This window comes from Ammospiza nelsoni, chromosome 7 (assembly GCF_027579445.1).
Source record: "Ammospiza nelsoni isolate bAmmNel1 chromosome 7, bAmmNel1.pri, whole genome shotgun sequence".
NCBI lineage: Eukaryota > Metazoa > Chordata > Aves > Passeriformes > Passerellidae > Ammospiza > Ammospiza nelsoni.
In genome coordinates, this window is record NC_080639.1 from 3,089,903 (window position 1) to 3,104,182 (window position 14,280).

Genomic DNA, 14,280 nt, shown 5'->3' on the forward strand with positions numbered 1-14,280 from the left:
GCTGCTTCACTCCAAGGCTCTGCCCTAAATTCTGGAATGCCTGGCAGCCCTTTTCCTCAGTGACTGAAGCAGTGAGCCCCGTGCTGGAAATGCAAAATTAACTGCAGCCTAAATCTGGACAGTGGTGCTTGAACCAATGCCAAGGCACCTCATTTCTGTGACTAGTACTAAGTGAATAATTTCTTCTAGAAAAACCCTTCCAACTTGGACTTTGAGGGACTTGCAAAAATAATAATTACACTCGTCTTTTATACCCAACAAACATTTCACTCTATAGTGGAATCAAAGCAAGAAGCTGCAAGTACAACTGCTGGAAATTATTTTGACTATTTTTTAGAATTTTAAGCAGAGATTTTTGCTGTTTTGACTGAGATAACTTATTTCTATGTCTCAATGAACTTTTTATGCTTTGCTGAGGTCCAGTCAGTGCCTCTCAGAACACATTGTTGCTTCTAATGAACCTCACAGAACACCACACGTGACAGAATAAGAAATGAAGTTTGTGAGAGCCAGGAGGGTACAGGTTTAATTTCTCTTGAATCAGCAGAACAACACCAATCCTGGATAATAATGTGCCACAGCCTTGAGGAAGAGACAATTCAGCTCTGATGTTGAGCCTGCCCCAGCTCACTTGGCCACCCCCACACTGACTATCACACATCCCTGAGGAACTCAGGGAAAAACAAACCAGAATAAAGTGATTTTCCTTCTGGGAGTCTGCTCCCTTCTGCTGGGGATGGGAAATGATTTAAGCAGTGTTTCCTCGGTGCTCTGAACGTGGCTCCTCTTCCCTCAGGTCCTGTGGTCCATCCTGGCCAGGGCTCCAGCAGGACAGGATTTCATTTCAGCCAGATCCACTTGTCCCCAATGTCCGCGTTGTAGCCTGGCCCGTACTTGCGCCCGGGGAGCTGAAGAAAGCAGAAAGCTCAGTCACAACTCTGCCCACTCCCCTCTAACATTCTAACGTGGGATCTACACAACATGAAATACTCTTTTGACATTGTAACGATCAAACTTACAGAAAAATCAGGCTCTCAGAAAAGGCTGAGCCATGCACCTGAAGGAGGGACTGCAAAAACCACTATACAAAAGCCATAATAGATGTATGAAAATGAGGCCAATGAGTTTTGCACCACATTCCACCTGGATTCATCCAGCCCCTCCCAGCCTGAGTGAGATGGCTCCCCAAACTGTATCATGGAGGAGAAGAACTGAATGTCATTCCAAAATAGGCACACACATTATTAAATATATGAAATACTTCATGCATGAGATACTGAGTTAATTACCACATTAAATTAAACTGTTCAAATGAAACTGCAGATTTAGCCTTCAAGAGCTGAACTTATCTTCATTAAAGCAAAAACAGTATCTGCCTGCCTTCATCAGCAAAGTCAGGAACCACTTTTTGATGGAAAAACCCAAAGATTTTTGAAGCCTTTATCCAAATTTCAAGGACCCTGGGACCTAAGCAGCAGCCTGTGAGTCTCAGTGCTGAAGCAGCGCCCTTTGGAAGGTACTGGCCATGACCTGGAATGCCAGAGATGGTGAGATCCTGGTTCCAAAAGCAGAATCCACCTCCAGAACATCCATTCCTACCTCCAGGAGCCAAAAAGAAATGGAACAGAACACCTCAGAGCTCCAATACTGGACCCAGGAAGCAAAGCACCAGAAAAACCCAATGAGTTTGGTGAGAAAGGCTGAAGGCAGCAAAGATGCTGTAATCAAACCCTTCCTTTAAAAATAAGCTATCTGCTGGCAGCCTCTCCAAGTAATTAAGCACAGATCATCTGCTCTGTCTCCAAACAAACACTGGTTTCACACAAGACCCCAGACTTGTCCTGAGGATTTTTGCTTTCCAAAAAACATGTAAGAGGATCCTATCGGTGAGAGCTGCCCCTGCAGAGAAAAGCAAGATGCACTCTTGATAAAATCTGTACTCAGGCCACAAAAATGAACTGTTTAATAAAAGATGAAGCCTGTTGTTTTGAGGAAGGGGAACTGTGTTTATACTCACTTGAATGTCAAAAAACAAGACACTTCTTTCCCTAAAAATCAAGCTGACAGAAGACCTGACCCCCTCCACAAGACACTCCCCACCCTGCCTTGTCACAAACCATTTGTGAGCAGTTTTTCTGAGCTTTTTCAATTAATGCCTTGTCTAAACATCTGCAGAAAGCACACAGGCCTGTTGAGAGTTCCCCCCACTGAGCAAAGAGGAGATGGGAGATGAAAATAAATTATTACTACCTCTGCCCCATGGATTTCCAGCAGTGAGCCAGGGAGGACATGAGACCTCCTGTGACACAAAAACAGCTCTCCCTGGTCCTTTCCAGGCAGCACATAATTGGCCCTTTGATACTTGAAGAGATTCCCAGATAAGTAGATTATTAAAGCAACAGGAGATCTCTGGGAAAATACAGCAGTTTACAGTTTTGTTTCTGGGTACGTCTGCCCTCTTTAAAAAGCTACAATATTCAACCCCAACAGAACTCAAATTCATTGTCCAAAACAAATTCCCTGTGTGCCTTTGGTTAAAGACATGCAAGACATCAAAGCAAGTGTTGTAAGTATTCATCCATAACTAGCTAAGCTTTCAAAATAGCCAAAAAGAAGGAAAAAAAAAAAAAGAAGAAGAAAAAAAAGGGAAGAGGGAAGTAAACAACTCCCATATTACCTAGGAAGCAGAAGGATGGGAATTGATGACACAGGCCACTGCTCTTCAAAGCCCACATTTTCCAGCTGTGACTGCAGTAAAGGCTGGAACAGGGAAGGATTCTGCAGAGAGGAGTTATAGGAGCAGCAGGGAAGGTGTGGGGATGCAGGACAAGGAGGAAGATGTGCTGGCTCTGGGTAGGCTGGTGCTCCAAAGTGCCCCCAGCTGAAATTGCCAGGCTGCCCTTGGCCAGCACAAGGGCAGGGATGGAAATCAGGCAGTTTGGGTTTGTCCAGGCTGGGCAGCCTGGCTGCAAGAGATGATGGAAAGGAGACAGGAAAAAGCTCTGTGGGACTTGCCAGCAGCTGAGACAACAGAGAGGGACTGAATATTCCCCTTCTCTTGCAGTACAAGTTCCCTGCAAGTGTCCCAGGCCAGGCTGGAGGTGGAAGGTGTCAGCAGAAGGGCTGAGATCCTTTAAGGTCCCTTCCCAACCCAACCCATTCCACAATTTTCTGATCACACAGGTCTCACCAGTCAGCCCCAAGAGCTCCCCCACATCCCTGCAGCAGGAGGCAAGGCTGAGCTCCTGCCAGGTCACCAAGGAACAGATTTTTCCACTCCATGGAAACTGAGTGAGAATGAAGCCTTGGCCTGCTGCATTACACTCCACAGAGCCCAAAAGTTGGCAGTGAGGATTATTTCCAGAGGGATGGAATAAAATCCACCACACAAGAGCGCACAAAACTCCTGAAATGAGCTGAACCCAAAGGCAGAGCCAGCTCAAAGGCATCAAACTGCTCAGCTTTAAAAGAACATGAGGAAAAGAGATGAAAACAAGACCCTCTCATCAGTTAAATTAAGAACCTGCCACAGAAGTGCCTGTCAAAACCATAAACATGATGAAAAGCCCTATAAAGCAGCAGAGGCTGGGGAAGAGCAGCTGGAGCTGCTTCCTCCAGACCATTCCACAGCAGGCACGTGCAGGTAGAGCTCTGGAGGGCTCTACCCACCTGGAAAGGCTGTTGAGGAGGAGCCTGCCTTGTTTCGCAGCCTTTGGGGAACCAACAGAATTGCCATTATTGCCTGCTATTCCTTCACTGCTCTGTGCTGGTGGCTGGGCTCCACAGCTCCAGGAGCTCTATAAATAGCCTGCTTGGAGCAGCACTGATCAAAGAGCTCTTAAAAGCAGAGTCATTGCTCTGGGAGCTGGGCTCATTCATCAATATCCCCAGGCTGCTTAGAACAGCCACAACAACAGCCCCTGCCATCCCTGCTGGGAGCACATTCCTGCTTCCTACAGGAGAAATCCTCCCTTCCAAAGGCTGACAGTGCTGTGGGCACACAGCTAAAACCTGAGAGAATCTGAGAGCATGGAGATGCAGGTATTGGCTGGATTCTGCGAGGGTTTTGGTTCCCGACTGCTCCTTATTATTCCTCCTTTGGTTCCCCTCTGCAGTCAGGGGGGGTCAAGTCTCTCTTCCCAAGGGACAAGAGGAAACAGCCTCAAAATGCATCAGGGGACATTGAAATCAGGTATTAGGGAAAGAATTCTTCGTGGAAAGGGCTGTGAGCCTTGGCACAGGCTGCCCAGGAGTCCCCATCCCCGGAGGGATTCAAAAGCCATGTGGATGTGGCACCTGGGGACATGGGCTGCTGGTGGCATTGGCACTGCTGGGTTTAAGTTGGACTCAATGATCTTCTCCAACACCACTGATCCTGTGCTCCAGAGCAGCAGTTAAAGCAAGGAAGGGAACAATTCCCCCTCCGAAACACACCTGAGGTGTGCATGGCTTGGCTCAGGTGTTTGTTACAGCCTCACTCCTGCCATCCCTTACTCAAATAAAGCCCTCAATGCTGTTAACATCCACCACAGCCCCAAAAATCAAGAGCACCCAAAAGTTTTGCTGAATTGAGGTTAAAACAATTCAGTTTGCTGGAACTGTTCAATGACTTCTGTTCTGCCCTTCATTCATTCACTAAAAAAACAGACAATAAAAATCCTTTGGAAAGAGAAGTGCCCATAAGAGGATCAGTTATCCACTAGAGAGTGCAGGGAAAAGCCAAGGAACTAATCCAAGCCACACAGCACAGTTAAACACCTCAAACTGACTCTACTTCACAGTGTGAGATCCATGGAGATGCTACCCCTCTATTAAATTATATTCCAATTAATTTTAATTTAATAGAGATCTGCCCTGGGGATCACATGCCTCCACAGGTATGGGATTAAGAGGGGTTTGGGGAGGGGGATGTTCTCCCACATAAAAAAGCGTTTCCTTTCACAGGGACAGACTATCAAGTTGAAAATGGATTATTTTAATGCCAGTGAGATTTGACTGTCTTTCTGATTCACAGAGACACCCCTAAAATAAAACAGACACAACCATCAAACCCAAGATTTGTTACAAGGTCTGTCAGGCTCCTCCCCTACTGTTTCTGGGATAGATATCCCTGCCAACTGTCCATAATACTTTTCAGGGCAGGCAGGGTAGAAAAAGCTGCCTGTTCTTAAAGAGGGGATGCTCTCACACTCTCCCCATATGGACAGCATTGGTGAGAGCAGAGGACAAGTGGGAAGGTGGGAAGAGGAGCAGATCCAGGTATCCTTGAGCAACAGCTCTGTCATTCCCAGGTTTTTGTTATTCCTTTGGTCTTAGTGATACCTAGCTAGGCAACATTTTGGTACTTTAGAAAGGGCCAAAAATATTTCTGCAGAGATAAAACAGGAAAAAAAAACAACCCTTAAATGAATCCTCTTCTAATTTATTGTGTGTCTGTTTTCATTCCTTCCTGGATTCAAGAGCAGATAGGGCTGGGCATTACAGCTGCCAAATACCTCCTTTGAAACAGAATTAGGAAAGGAGATCTTGGTCCTAAAAAGAGTGAAAGCTTCATCAAGCCAAGAAAAAAATGGCAGGAGAGAGAAAACAGAAGGTTCTATCAAAGGCAGCAGCTATGGCAACGATGGCAAACATGGAGAATGAGAGATATCCTAAGCTCCCTGCTCCTGCAAAGGCCGGAGTTGATCCTGTTGCTGATCCAGACTCTGGCTTTCTGAAAGCTCAAGCATTCCTTTTGTAGCTGCTTCAGGAGATTTTTATGTGCAGAGGTCCCTCAGCAGAGATGGGGAGCCAAGGGCCCTGTGCTTGCCAGGGGCCACCCTCAGCCCCACAGTTGCCAGGAAGGGCCAGAGCAGCTCTGGGGCCCCTCAAGCCTGGAGAGCCTTCCCTCAACACCCTCCCTGTGGGGCTGGCTGGGATTTCCACTGCAAACACAAGCTCTTCCAGCATTCCCAGTGCTGGCTTGTGGCACAGAGCTGACTCATGCTGCAGCCTCACCTTCCACCACTCAAAGCTACTGCCCTGCAGCCCCTCCAGCCTGGAGGCATGGCAGACATGGGAGGATTTTGCCCCCTAAGGCTGTATCCTTATGGAAAGGAACGATGAAAAGCCTGGTGAAAAGAGTGTGGGATTCCCTCTCTCCTGCTTGCTGCTACCCAGGACTGCAGGGCCCTGCCAGCCACACAGGCAGGAGGGAGGAGGATGAGGAGCAGGGCACAAAGAGGAAGCAAGGCAAGGCAGCTGAGCTGTGCAGATGCTGTGGAAGGAGCTGGACTGCACCTCCCAGCAGCAGCCAGGACTTTGATATCTGCTTGAGTTCTCCTTGCCTCATGCTCAGCATCCCTATATCCCAAAAGCAGCCTTCCACCAAGGAAAACAGGGAGGGAATTAAAATGAGAGCCTTGTCTTACCTTTCCATGGCACAGCACAAGGAGGAATCACCTCACACTGCCAGAGGGCAGGGATGGATGGGATATTGGGAAGAAATCCTCCCCTGTGAGGGTGGGCAGGCTCTGGCACAGGGTGCCCAGAGCAGCTGTGGCTGCCCCTGTGTGACGGTGTTCACAGGGGTCTTATGTTGAGGGAAGAGATGTAGATCTGACTCCATGTTTCAGAAGGCTGATTTATTATTTTATGATATATATTACATTAAAACTATACTAAAAGAATAGAAGAAAAGGTTTCATCTCAGAAGGCAAGCTAAGCTAAGAACAGAATCGGAAAGAATGATAACAAAGGCAGCTGTCCCAGCTCTCTGTCCCAGCCACCTCACTGTGATTGGCCATTAATTACAAACATCCAACATGGGCCAATCACAGATGCACCTGTTGCATTCCACAGCAGCAGATAACCATTGTTTACATTTTGTTCCTGAGGCCTCTCAGCTTCTCAGGAGGAAAAATCCTAAGGAAAGGATTTTCATGAAAAGATGTCTGCGACACCCCTGGATCCCTGTCCAAGGCCAGGCTGGACACTGGGCTTGGGATAGTGGAAGCAGGAGCAGCCTGGGATAGTGGAAGGTGTCCCTGCCCATGGCAGGGGGTGGGAATGAGATGAGTTTTAAGGTCCCTTTCAACTCCAAAGCATTCTGTGATTCTTTGATTCTGCAAATTCCAGCAAACAGCTGCACTTTTATGTACACAGAAAAGCACACGCACGTCAGAGCCGCCGTTCTCCCCACTCCAGGAGATGCAGCAGGAGTGTGAAGTACATCAGCACATTATTTAAGTACACTGATTCCATTAAACAGAGCCATTTGTTTTCATCTCCACTGCAAACACATCTGCCTAAGTGCTCCAGCTCTCCAGCTCCACAGGGCGCACACACGGAGTTTGGAGCATTATCCCTGGGGATTGTGTGCGCTTGGAAGAAAGGCAGAGATACAGCAGTTGTTAAAGGGAAAAAAAAAAAAAGGGTAGTCAAGCCTTTACTAGTCTGACAGTTCCTAAAATAATGCTGCTTCCCTGAAGAATGAACGTGCTTATCTCTGATCTACAGAACCTCACTGATAGGTTGCTTTTCCCTTGCCAGAAGAGCATCCTTAGAAGTTTCTGAATGCCCGAGCAGAGCTGCTGGACCCTGCCTGAGGACTTCATGGTATAAGAAGGCTGCAGAAAGCCACCTTCTCACACATGAAAAGAGCCCTTACAGAAGAAATTTAGAGGATATACATTAAAAACAAAAAGTGAGTTTTGAGTATTTGGAGCTGTATGTGGCCATCTCATTATTCTGTGGAAAAGCACACATACTAAAATCTTGAACTCTGAAGAGTGTTCCTTCGTCCTCCTCCTTCCTCGTTGCTTCTAATGAATATTTTGAACAAAACCCAGCTTCTACCTGGAATTTGTAACTCCCTGAAAACCACCATTATTAGGCAGCATGAATTGTGTGCATGGAGCTCTGAAAAGCACAGCAGTTTGCTGCCTATTGGAGAGATCAAGGATTTAGGAGTAGTACGGGGGGGGGGGGGGGGGGGGGGGGGGGGAAATCCCCTATGCAAATCATTGTATTTATGTGGTAAACATCATTACACCAACTTTAAAAGCAGGCATTTCCCACAAGGAAAAGTTAAACTTCTGTAATTATCCCATAATTAAGCCTTTGCTTACAAGTCAGCCTAAACTTTTACTTACAAGTGAGCCTAAACCCTTTATTTTCAAGTTCTAAAGCAGCACAGCTGGGAACCATTCCTGCACAGCCATGGGCAAGGCAGGGGCCAGTGATTCCCTCTTTACAGACCAAACAATCTCCCAGCCGAAATCTGTGAGTCTGGAAGCTCATCTGCTCTCTGTGCCTGTGCTGCTTGGCCTCTCGCTCCATCACCTCTGCCTGAGAAAAAAAATTCAGGCCTTCATTTGCTAAACAAAGTTGGAAGGTAAAAAGAAAAAAAAAAAAAAACAAAAAAAACCCCCAGATCTTCAAAGTTTCAGCACAAAGAATGCAATCCTCACATAAGAACATAAAACAGCAGGTGGGGCTGGCTTTGTGCTTCCCATTCCAGTAGCTGATGGAAAACAGGAAAACTCAGCATTTTTTGCATTGTGCACCATCCCTGTATACCCCCCACAGCACTGAAGGAGTATTCAAGCATTTAGGAGAGAGAAAATGAGTATTAAAGTAGTCTAAATTTAACAGAATACTTCCTGAAACAAGCAACTCCTCCTGATTCCAAAGGACATTATCACTTTCCACAGCACTTTCCTGAATCAGGGCCTACAAACAAGGCTGCAGAAGGGAGATTATATTTTGGAAATGGTGGTTTTTTTGCTCAGCTTCAGCTGTCAACTAACTGGCATGGAGCAGAGCCATCCAAGAGCACAGCTTTCCTTCCCAGGTACCCAGATTCCCAACTCCCAAGCATCCCTTTGCTACATCTGCAAGGCAAGTCAAAAAAATTTCTCCTGGCAGCCAGCTAGTGGATGAGCCAGGACATTCTCAGTTTCCTGCCAGCACAAAGAGCATGTGCTGCTGTAGAGGCAGAGGAAAAAAGCCTCTCAGAAGTCTCACCCCAGGCTCTCAGCACACAGCACCGAGGTCACATCTAGCTGTGTGTCAGGCAGCCTCAGTAATTCCCAGCTCCACTGCAAAGGGACATGTCAGCCCCAAAAAAAGCCCTCTCATCTCAGGGAAGAAAGGCACAGGCAGTGCAGATGGATGCTGTGAGCTAGAGACGAGTCATGCAGCAGATCCTGCTCAAATCTGTGTGCACAGCACAGGCAGCTCCTGGAGGGCAGGGCTCCAACAATCCTGAGCTTGAAGTTTTGGATTTAAGAATGTGACAGCAAGGAGGAGGAAATTCTGAGAGCAATTTCTCAGCTGGACCAGGGAGTTTTCAAATCCATTAGATAACCTCAGATGTTTTCTGCTACTTTAACCTTTAGCTTTAGCCCCTTTTACAAGCTGGAAAGGTCACATCTCAAATGAGGCAGAACAGTGTGAGCCCAGGATCCACTACACAGCCAGCCAAAGAGAAACAAATTACTGGAATATTCTGTCCATTCCAGAAGAAAACATTGGTGCATCAGTTTCCAAACAAGTCCATAAATCTGTAGCTTACATTTTCATCTCAGTAAGAGACTGTATGCTACCAGGAAAAGAAAAATGATAGGGTTTGGATGATGCAAACCATGGCTTCTAACAATTTATATTGTATACTCCTCCCTTTGTCTTCAGGACTGCTTGGAAAATAATAAGAACAGAGGCTCACCTGTAACTCTGGCCACTCAGCGTTAATTACCATCAGCTCCACAACTTCTCCAAGGAGCTTCTCCAATACCTGGGCCTTAGGCAAGGGACAGGACCCCATGGCAGGGGAGCACTGAGCAGCACGAGGGCAGAGCTCCAGGGGGATTGGAAGCCGCTGTCTCCAGAAGCAGCAAGGCAGGAGCTAATTAAAACCCTGTGTGGGAGCCTGCATGAGGTGTATGAGAGCACTGGGCACAACAGGCTTTGGATGTGTGCCCACGTGCAGAAACACTCTATTTAAAGCAACAGCACTTTGGGGAAGCGAGGCAGCATTCATTCCTCCTCTGAAAAAACACCCCCTCCCTCAGCATTCGATAAGGACTCGCCATGGGTTCCCAATTTTCTTGTTTGACTTAAGGGACTCTTTCAGATTTCAGAGGTCAGACTTATCAGGGCACAAGAAACAGAAACAAATGAAAACCATTTATCCTTTAGTCCACATCTAAAGATGAAAAAACCCAAAAACCAAAAAAAATCAGCTTGTGAAACAAACCATTTGCTTCATTATTCCCCTGGCGGGGGGAAGCCAGACTTCAAAAAAGGTGGGGATTTGGGCAAAATGCACAAGTTCCCAGGAGCAGTGGGCAGGAAGGTGGCAGGCAGGGTGTCCCCAGCAGTGAGGAGCCCCCTGGCTGCTACCAACCTCTAGACAACAGATAATGCAATGGTTGCTGGACATAATTATTTTATCATTTATTAGGAACTAATATTTAAATCCCATTTAACGCATTCATTTTTTTTTATCTTGACATTTTTATTTTTTTATTAAATAATTAAGCCATACATCCCCACATTATCCAAACCATTTATCATCAATACACTTCCAATTAACCTCCTTCTATATTTCCTAGTGTCAAAACCAATAACCAACCACCATCATCACTCCATAACCACCCCTAAACAAACAGAGAATTAACCCCAGAACTGATCCCCCCCCAAAAAAAACCAAACAAAAACACAAACCATGATCATAAATCATCAATCAATCATCCACCAAATTTTGTGTGCATGTAGCTTATAAAAAGCATGACACTGCTGTCCCCAGCAGCGAGGACCCCTGGGCCATGTCCCCTGCAATGAGGAGCCCCCCGGCCACGTCCCCAGCAGTGAGGAGCCCCCAGCAGTGTCCCCAGCTGTCCCCAAGTGTCCCCAGCAGCACTCACCGCCCGGTACTCGTAGTAGATCCTGTCGAACTCGGTGCCGCCGATGGTGATCTCGGGGATGAAGCGCGGGATGGACACGGCATCCATCACTGCAGCCTTGTCCTGCACGCTGAGGGCAACAGGAGCACTCAGGTCACACCCTGCCCCACCAACAGCCAAGTGCTGCACCCACCCCATCACTGGAAATATTCCAGGCCAAGCTATATGGAGCAACCTGGTCCAGTGGAAGGTGTCCCTGCCCACGGCAAGGGGTGGACGGGCAGGGCTTTAAGGACCCTGGCAACCCAAACCATTCTAGGATTCATTATCATCATCTATGACTAAAGAGCTACTTTTGTGTTAAATACAGCTTCCAAAGATTTGGGCTGTTTTCCAAACATGTACTGCCCCTCATCCTTGCCTCCAGTTTGCTCCTGCTCCAACTTCCTGCTTCTCCATTTCCCCTCCTTGGAGATGCTCCATCACTCCTGGGACCGTTCTCCATGAATCCCCTCTGGCTTTTTTTTCTTTCTATGAAAGCACTGTAAAAACCAGTGGTTTTACTGAATGCCACACACTACCCTGCTAAATTCCCATGCTAAATGGAGCAGCACTGAGACAGTGAGAGGGTCTGGAAGGAGGCAGCATCCTGCCTTGGAACACCTGGAGGAAGCCGCAGCAGCTCCAGTGATGGATCTCAGAACCCACCACTTTGCACAGCACCAGCAGTTCAGATATCCCAAATTTAAAATGCCTGAGAAACTGCTAGAAAGCCTCCTGCTGCCTGTGGTTATCCACAGGCCGACAGTGCCACCTGCACGTGGCTGGCAAAAACACATGCCAATCCAGTCAGCACTGGCCAAACCCTACATCCAACACCAGAAACCCTGCAAATTGGGTTGCTTTCACTGAATTACATTGCTCAGCAAATGCTGACATGTACATCAAGCACATTCCCTGAGCAAAGCAAAGTTCATCATCTTTGAGCAATTATTCTTACCCCCCAAATCATAAATTTTGGGACCTTTCCTCCCAGCAGTGAAGAGTTCCAGCAAGTGAACTGGTTTGCTAACATACCATGATATTCCCTCTGCAAACTATCCCAGTACAGATAGACTTGTAAGGAAATAAAATAACCCAGTGGAAGTTCAGATGGGAGAAGGTGAGGATTAATGCCCTCTCCCAAGATCAGGATCAACACCAAAGATGCTTCCTATTAACTACAACAATATTTAACTTCTACAACATTAAATGTGTATTTCACATGCTGAGAGGCACAAAAGAAATAAGGTTTGGTGGTCATCCACTCTGCACTGAATCCACTCCTTCCCACATCTCAGCCAAGTGGCCACTTAGAAAGGACAATTCCCAGGTACAATTAATTTAGTTAAGGGCCAAATGACAAACTTGCTGCTCCCAAAATTTCTTTGCACAAGAAAATAATGAAAGCTACTGATGGCTTCTCTGTGTTCTCTGCACCTTCAGAAATAATTTGGAATACTAAGCAAAAGCACACCCAAAGACACCTGCCACAACAATGTCTAACCACAAAACCACAGCCGCTTGCCAGGACTAATTCCCTGCTCAGCAGGAAGCACTTACAGACAGTTTTTATGTTTCTTTCTTTTTTTTCTGTCCCTCAGCAGAAAATTATCACTATTTGTTCTTTTCTGACCCTTTACCAGACTTTCCTGAAGGAGCTCTCAACATGCAGCACCTTGCCAAAAGTGCAAGGTGGGGTAAGGGAAGGAAACTGGTTAGAAAAAAATTAATAAGCCAGGCAACCCAAAAAAATCCACCTGAGTTTGCATAGCCTGGGCTGTGATTTCTCAACGCCTGATGTTGGCATAGTCACAAAAACTCAAGTGACAAGAGAGACCTAAAAGCATTCACTGGCCTAAAAGCCAACATCACAAAACCATTCCAGATAAGTTCTGTGTTGATAGAGGAAATTAACATTCCTCCTTCTGCCAAAGGGACTCCAATTCCCTCATTTAGCCAGGCAGAACAGATATGGCACGGCCAAGGTGAGGCACAGCCACTCCCCTGGTGAGCAAACACTCAACATCAACAATAAAAAAAGTACTTCCAAAAAAAAGCAGGTCTGCAAGAACAGGGGAGAAGGTGCAACAACAGCTCTTCAGACCTAGAAAAGCCACTGCAAAGCAGAAATCACAAAATAAGTGTTTTAACTGCAGCAAAAAGATGGGGTGGGCAGGGCTTGGAGCAGCTGGGATAGTGGAAGGTGTCCCTGCCCATGGCAGGGGGACGGCTGAGATGGGCTTTAAGATCCCCTTTCAACCCAAACCCCTTTATGGTAAAGAGAGAACCAGAGTGCTAAAGGAAACAGCTTCTAGCACCAGAAGTTCCACAATTCATTGTCACAGACATCTTTTATGAAAAATCCTTTCCTTAGGATTTTTCCTCCTGAGAGGCCTCAGGAACAAAATGTAAACAATGGTTATCTGCTGCTGTGGAATGCAACAGGTGCATCTGTGATTGGCCCATGTTGGTTGTTTCTAATTAATGGCCAATCACAGTCAGCTAGCTCAGACAGAGAGTCCAAGCCACAAACCTTTGTTATCATTCTTTCTTTTTCTATTCTTAGCTAGCCTTCTGATGAAACCCTTTCTTCTATTCTTTTAGTATAGTTTTAATATAATATATATCATAAAATAATAAATCAAGCCTTCTGAAACATGGAGTCAGATCCTCATCTCTTCCCTCATCCTAAGACCCCTGTGAACACCGTCACAATTAACAGTTCATGAGACTTTTGGAATCTCCACGACAGAAGTTTCCAAGCCAGGTCCAACACATCTCTTGGCAGCCTCTCTAGTCCTGCTGTTGGCAATCAGCCATTTAAACAGGGACACTTCTTCCCTTTGCCAGGCACAGGCACACTGGGGAGCAGAGCTGCCAGGTTCTGAAGGAGCTGCAGGGACAGATCAGCTTTAGTTGTCTGAGGCAACAAGCACAGCAAGTTCTCCCCCAGGAGCTGATCAGAAACACAGGCAAGGCCACCCAGCCTGCAGCTCCTCCTCCCAAATGCATTTATTCTGCCATATGTGCAGACAGACAAATGTCACTGGGAAGGGCCCAAATAAAAAACATGCCTGAGACAGCGCAGTGGCAGCAGAGGAGCTCCCTGAGACATTTAAAAAGCCAGAATGGTTTCTGTTGGACTAGGCAGCTGGAGAGGAAGGGAAGATGTGAAGAACATCCTCTGGAACACACCTCCAGCTCCAAAGCCACAAATGCAGCCCTATTTAACCTTTTCCCAAGATCCCACAGCCACGCTGTCAGGGCAAGGGAGAGCAGTAAGGGCAAGCAGGGAGAGAAAAGAGATCATTTTGCCACTGATTGCCCATGGGCTGGGCTCACCAGTTTGATT

The 14,280-nt window shown here is 46.6% G+C and overlaps 1 protein-coding gene across 1 annotated transcript in view; it reads right to left on the reverse strand.

The window, feature by feature from the left end:
* Positions 1–499: 499 nt before the first annotated feature.
* The window catches only part of NDUFA10 (NADH:ubiquinone oxidoreductase subunit A10), a 29,715-nt gene continuing 15,934 nt past the window's right edge, over positions 500–14,280 (reverse strand). Inside the window, exons 9-10 of the mRNA XM_059475750.1 lie at positions 10,908–11,016; positions 500–908 (exon numbers count right to left, since the gene is read on the reverse strand). Of these exons, the coding sequence (XP_059331733.1) occupies positions 840–908; positions 10,908–11,016 (178 nt within the window). The 3' untranslated portion in view covers positions 500–839. The remainder of the gene's footprint in view (positions 909–10,907; positions 11,017–14,280) is intronic.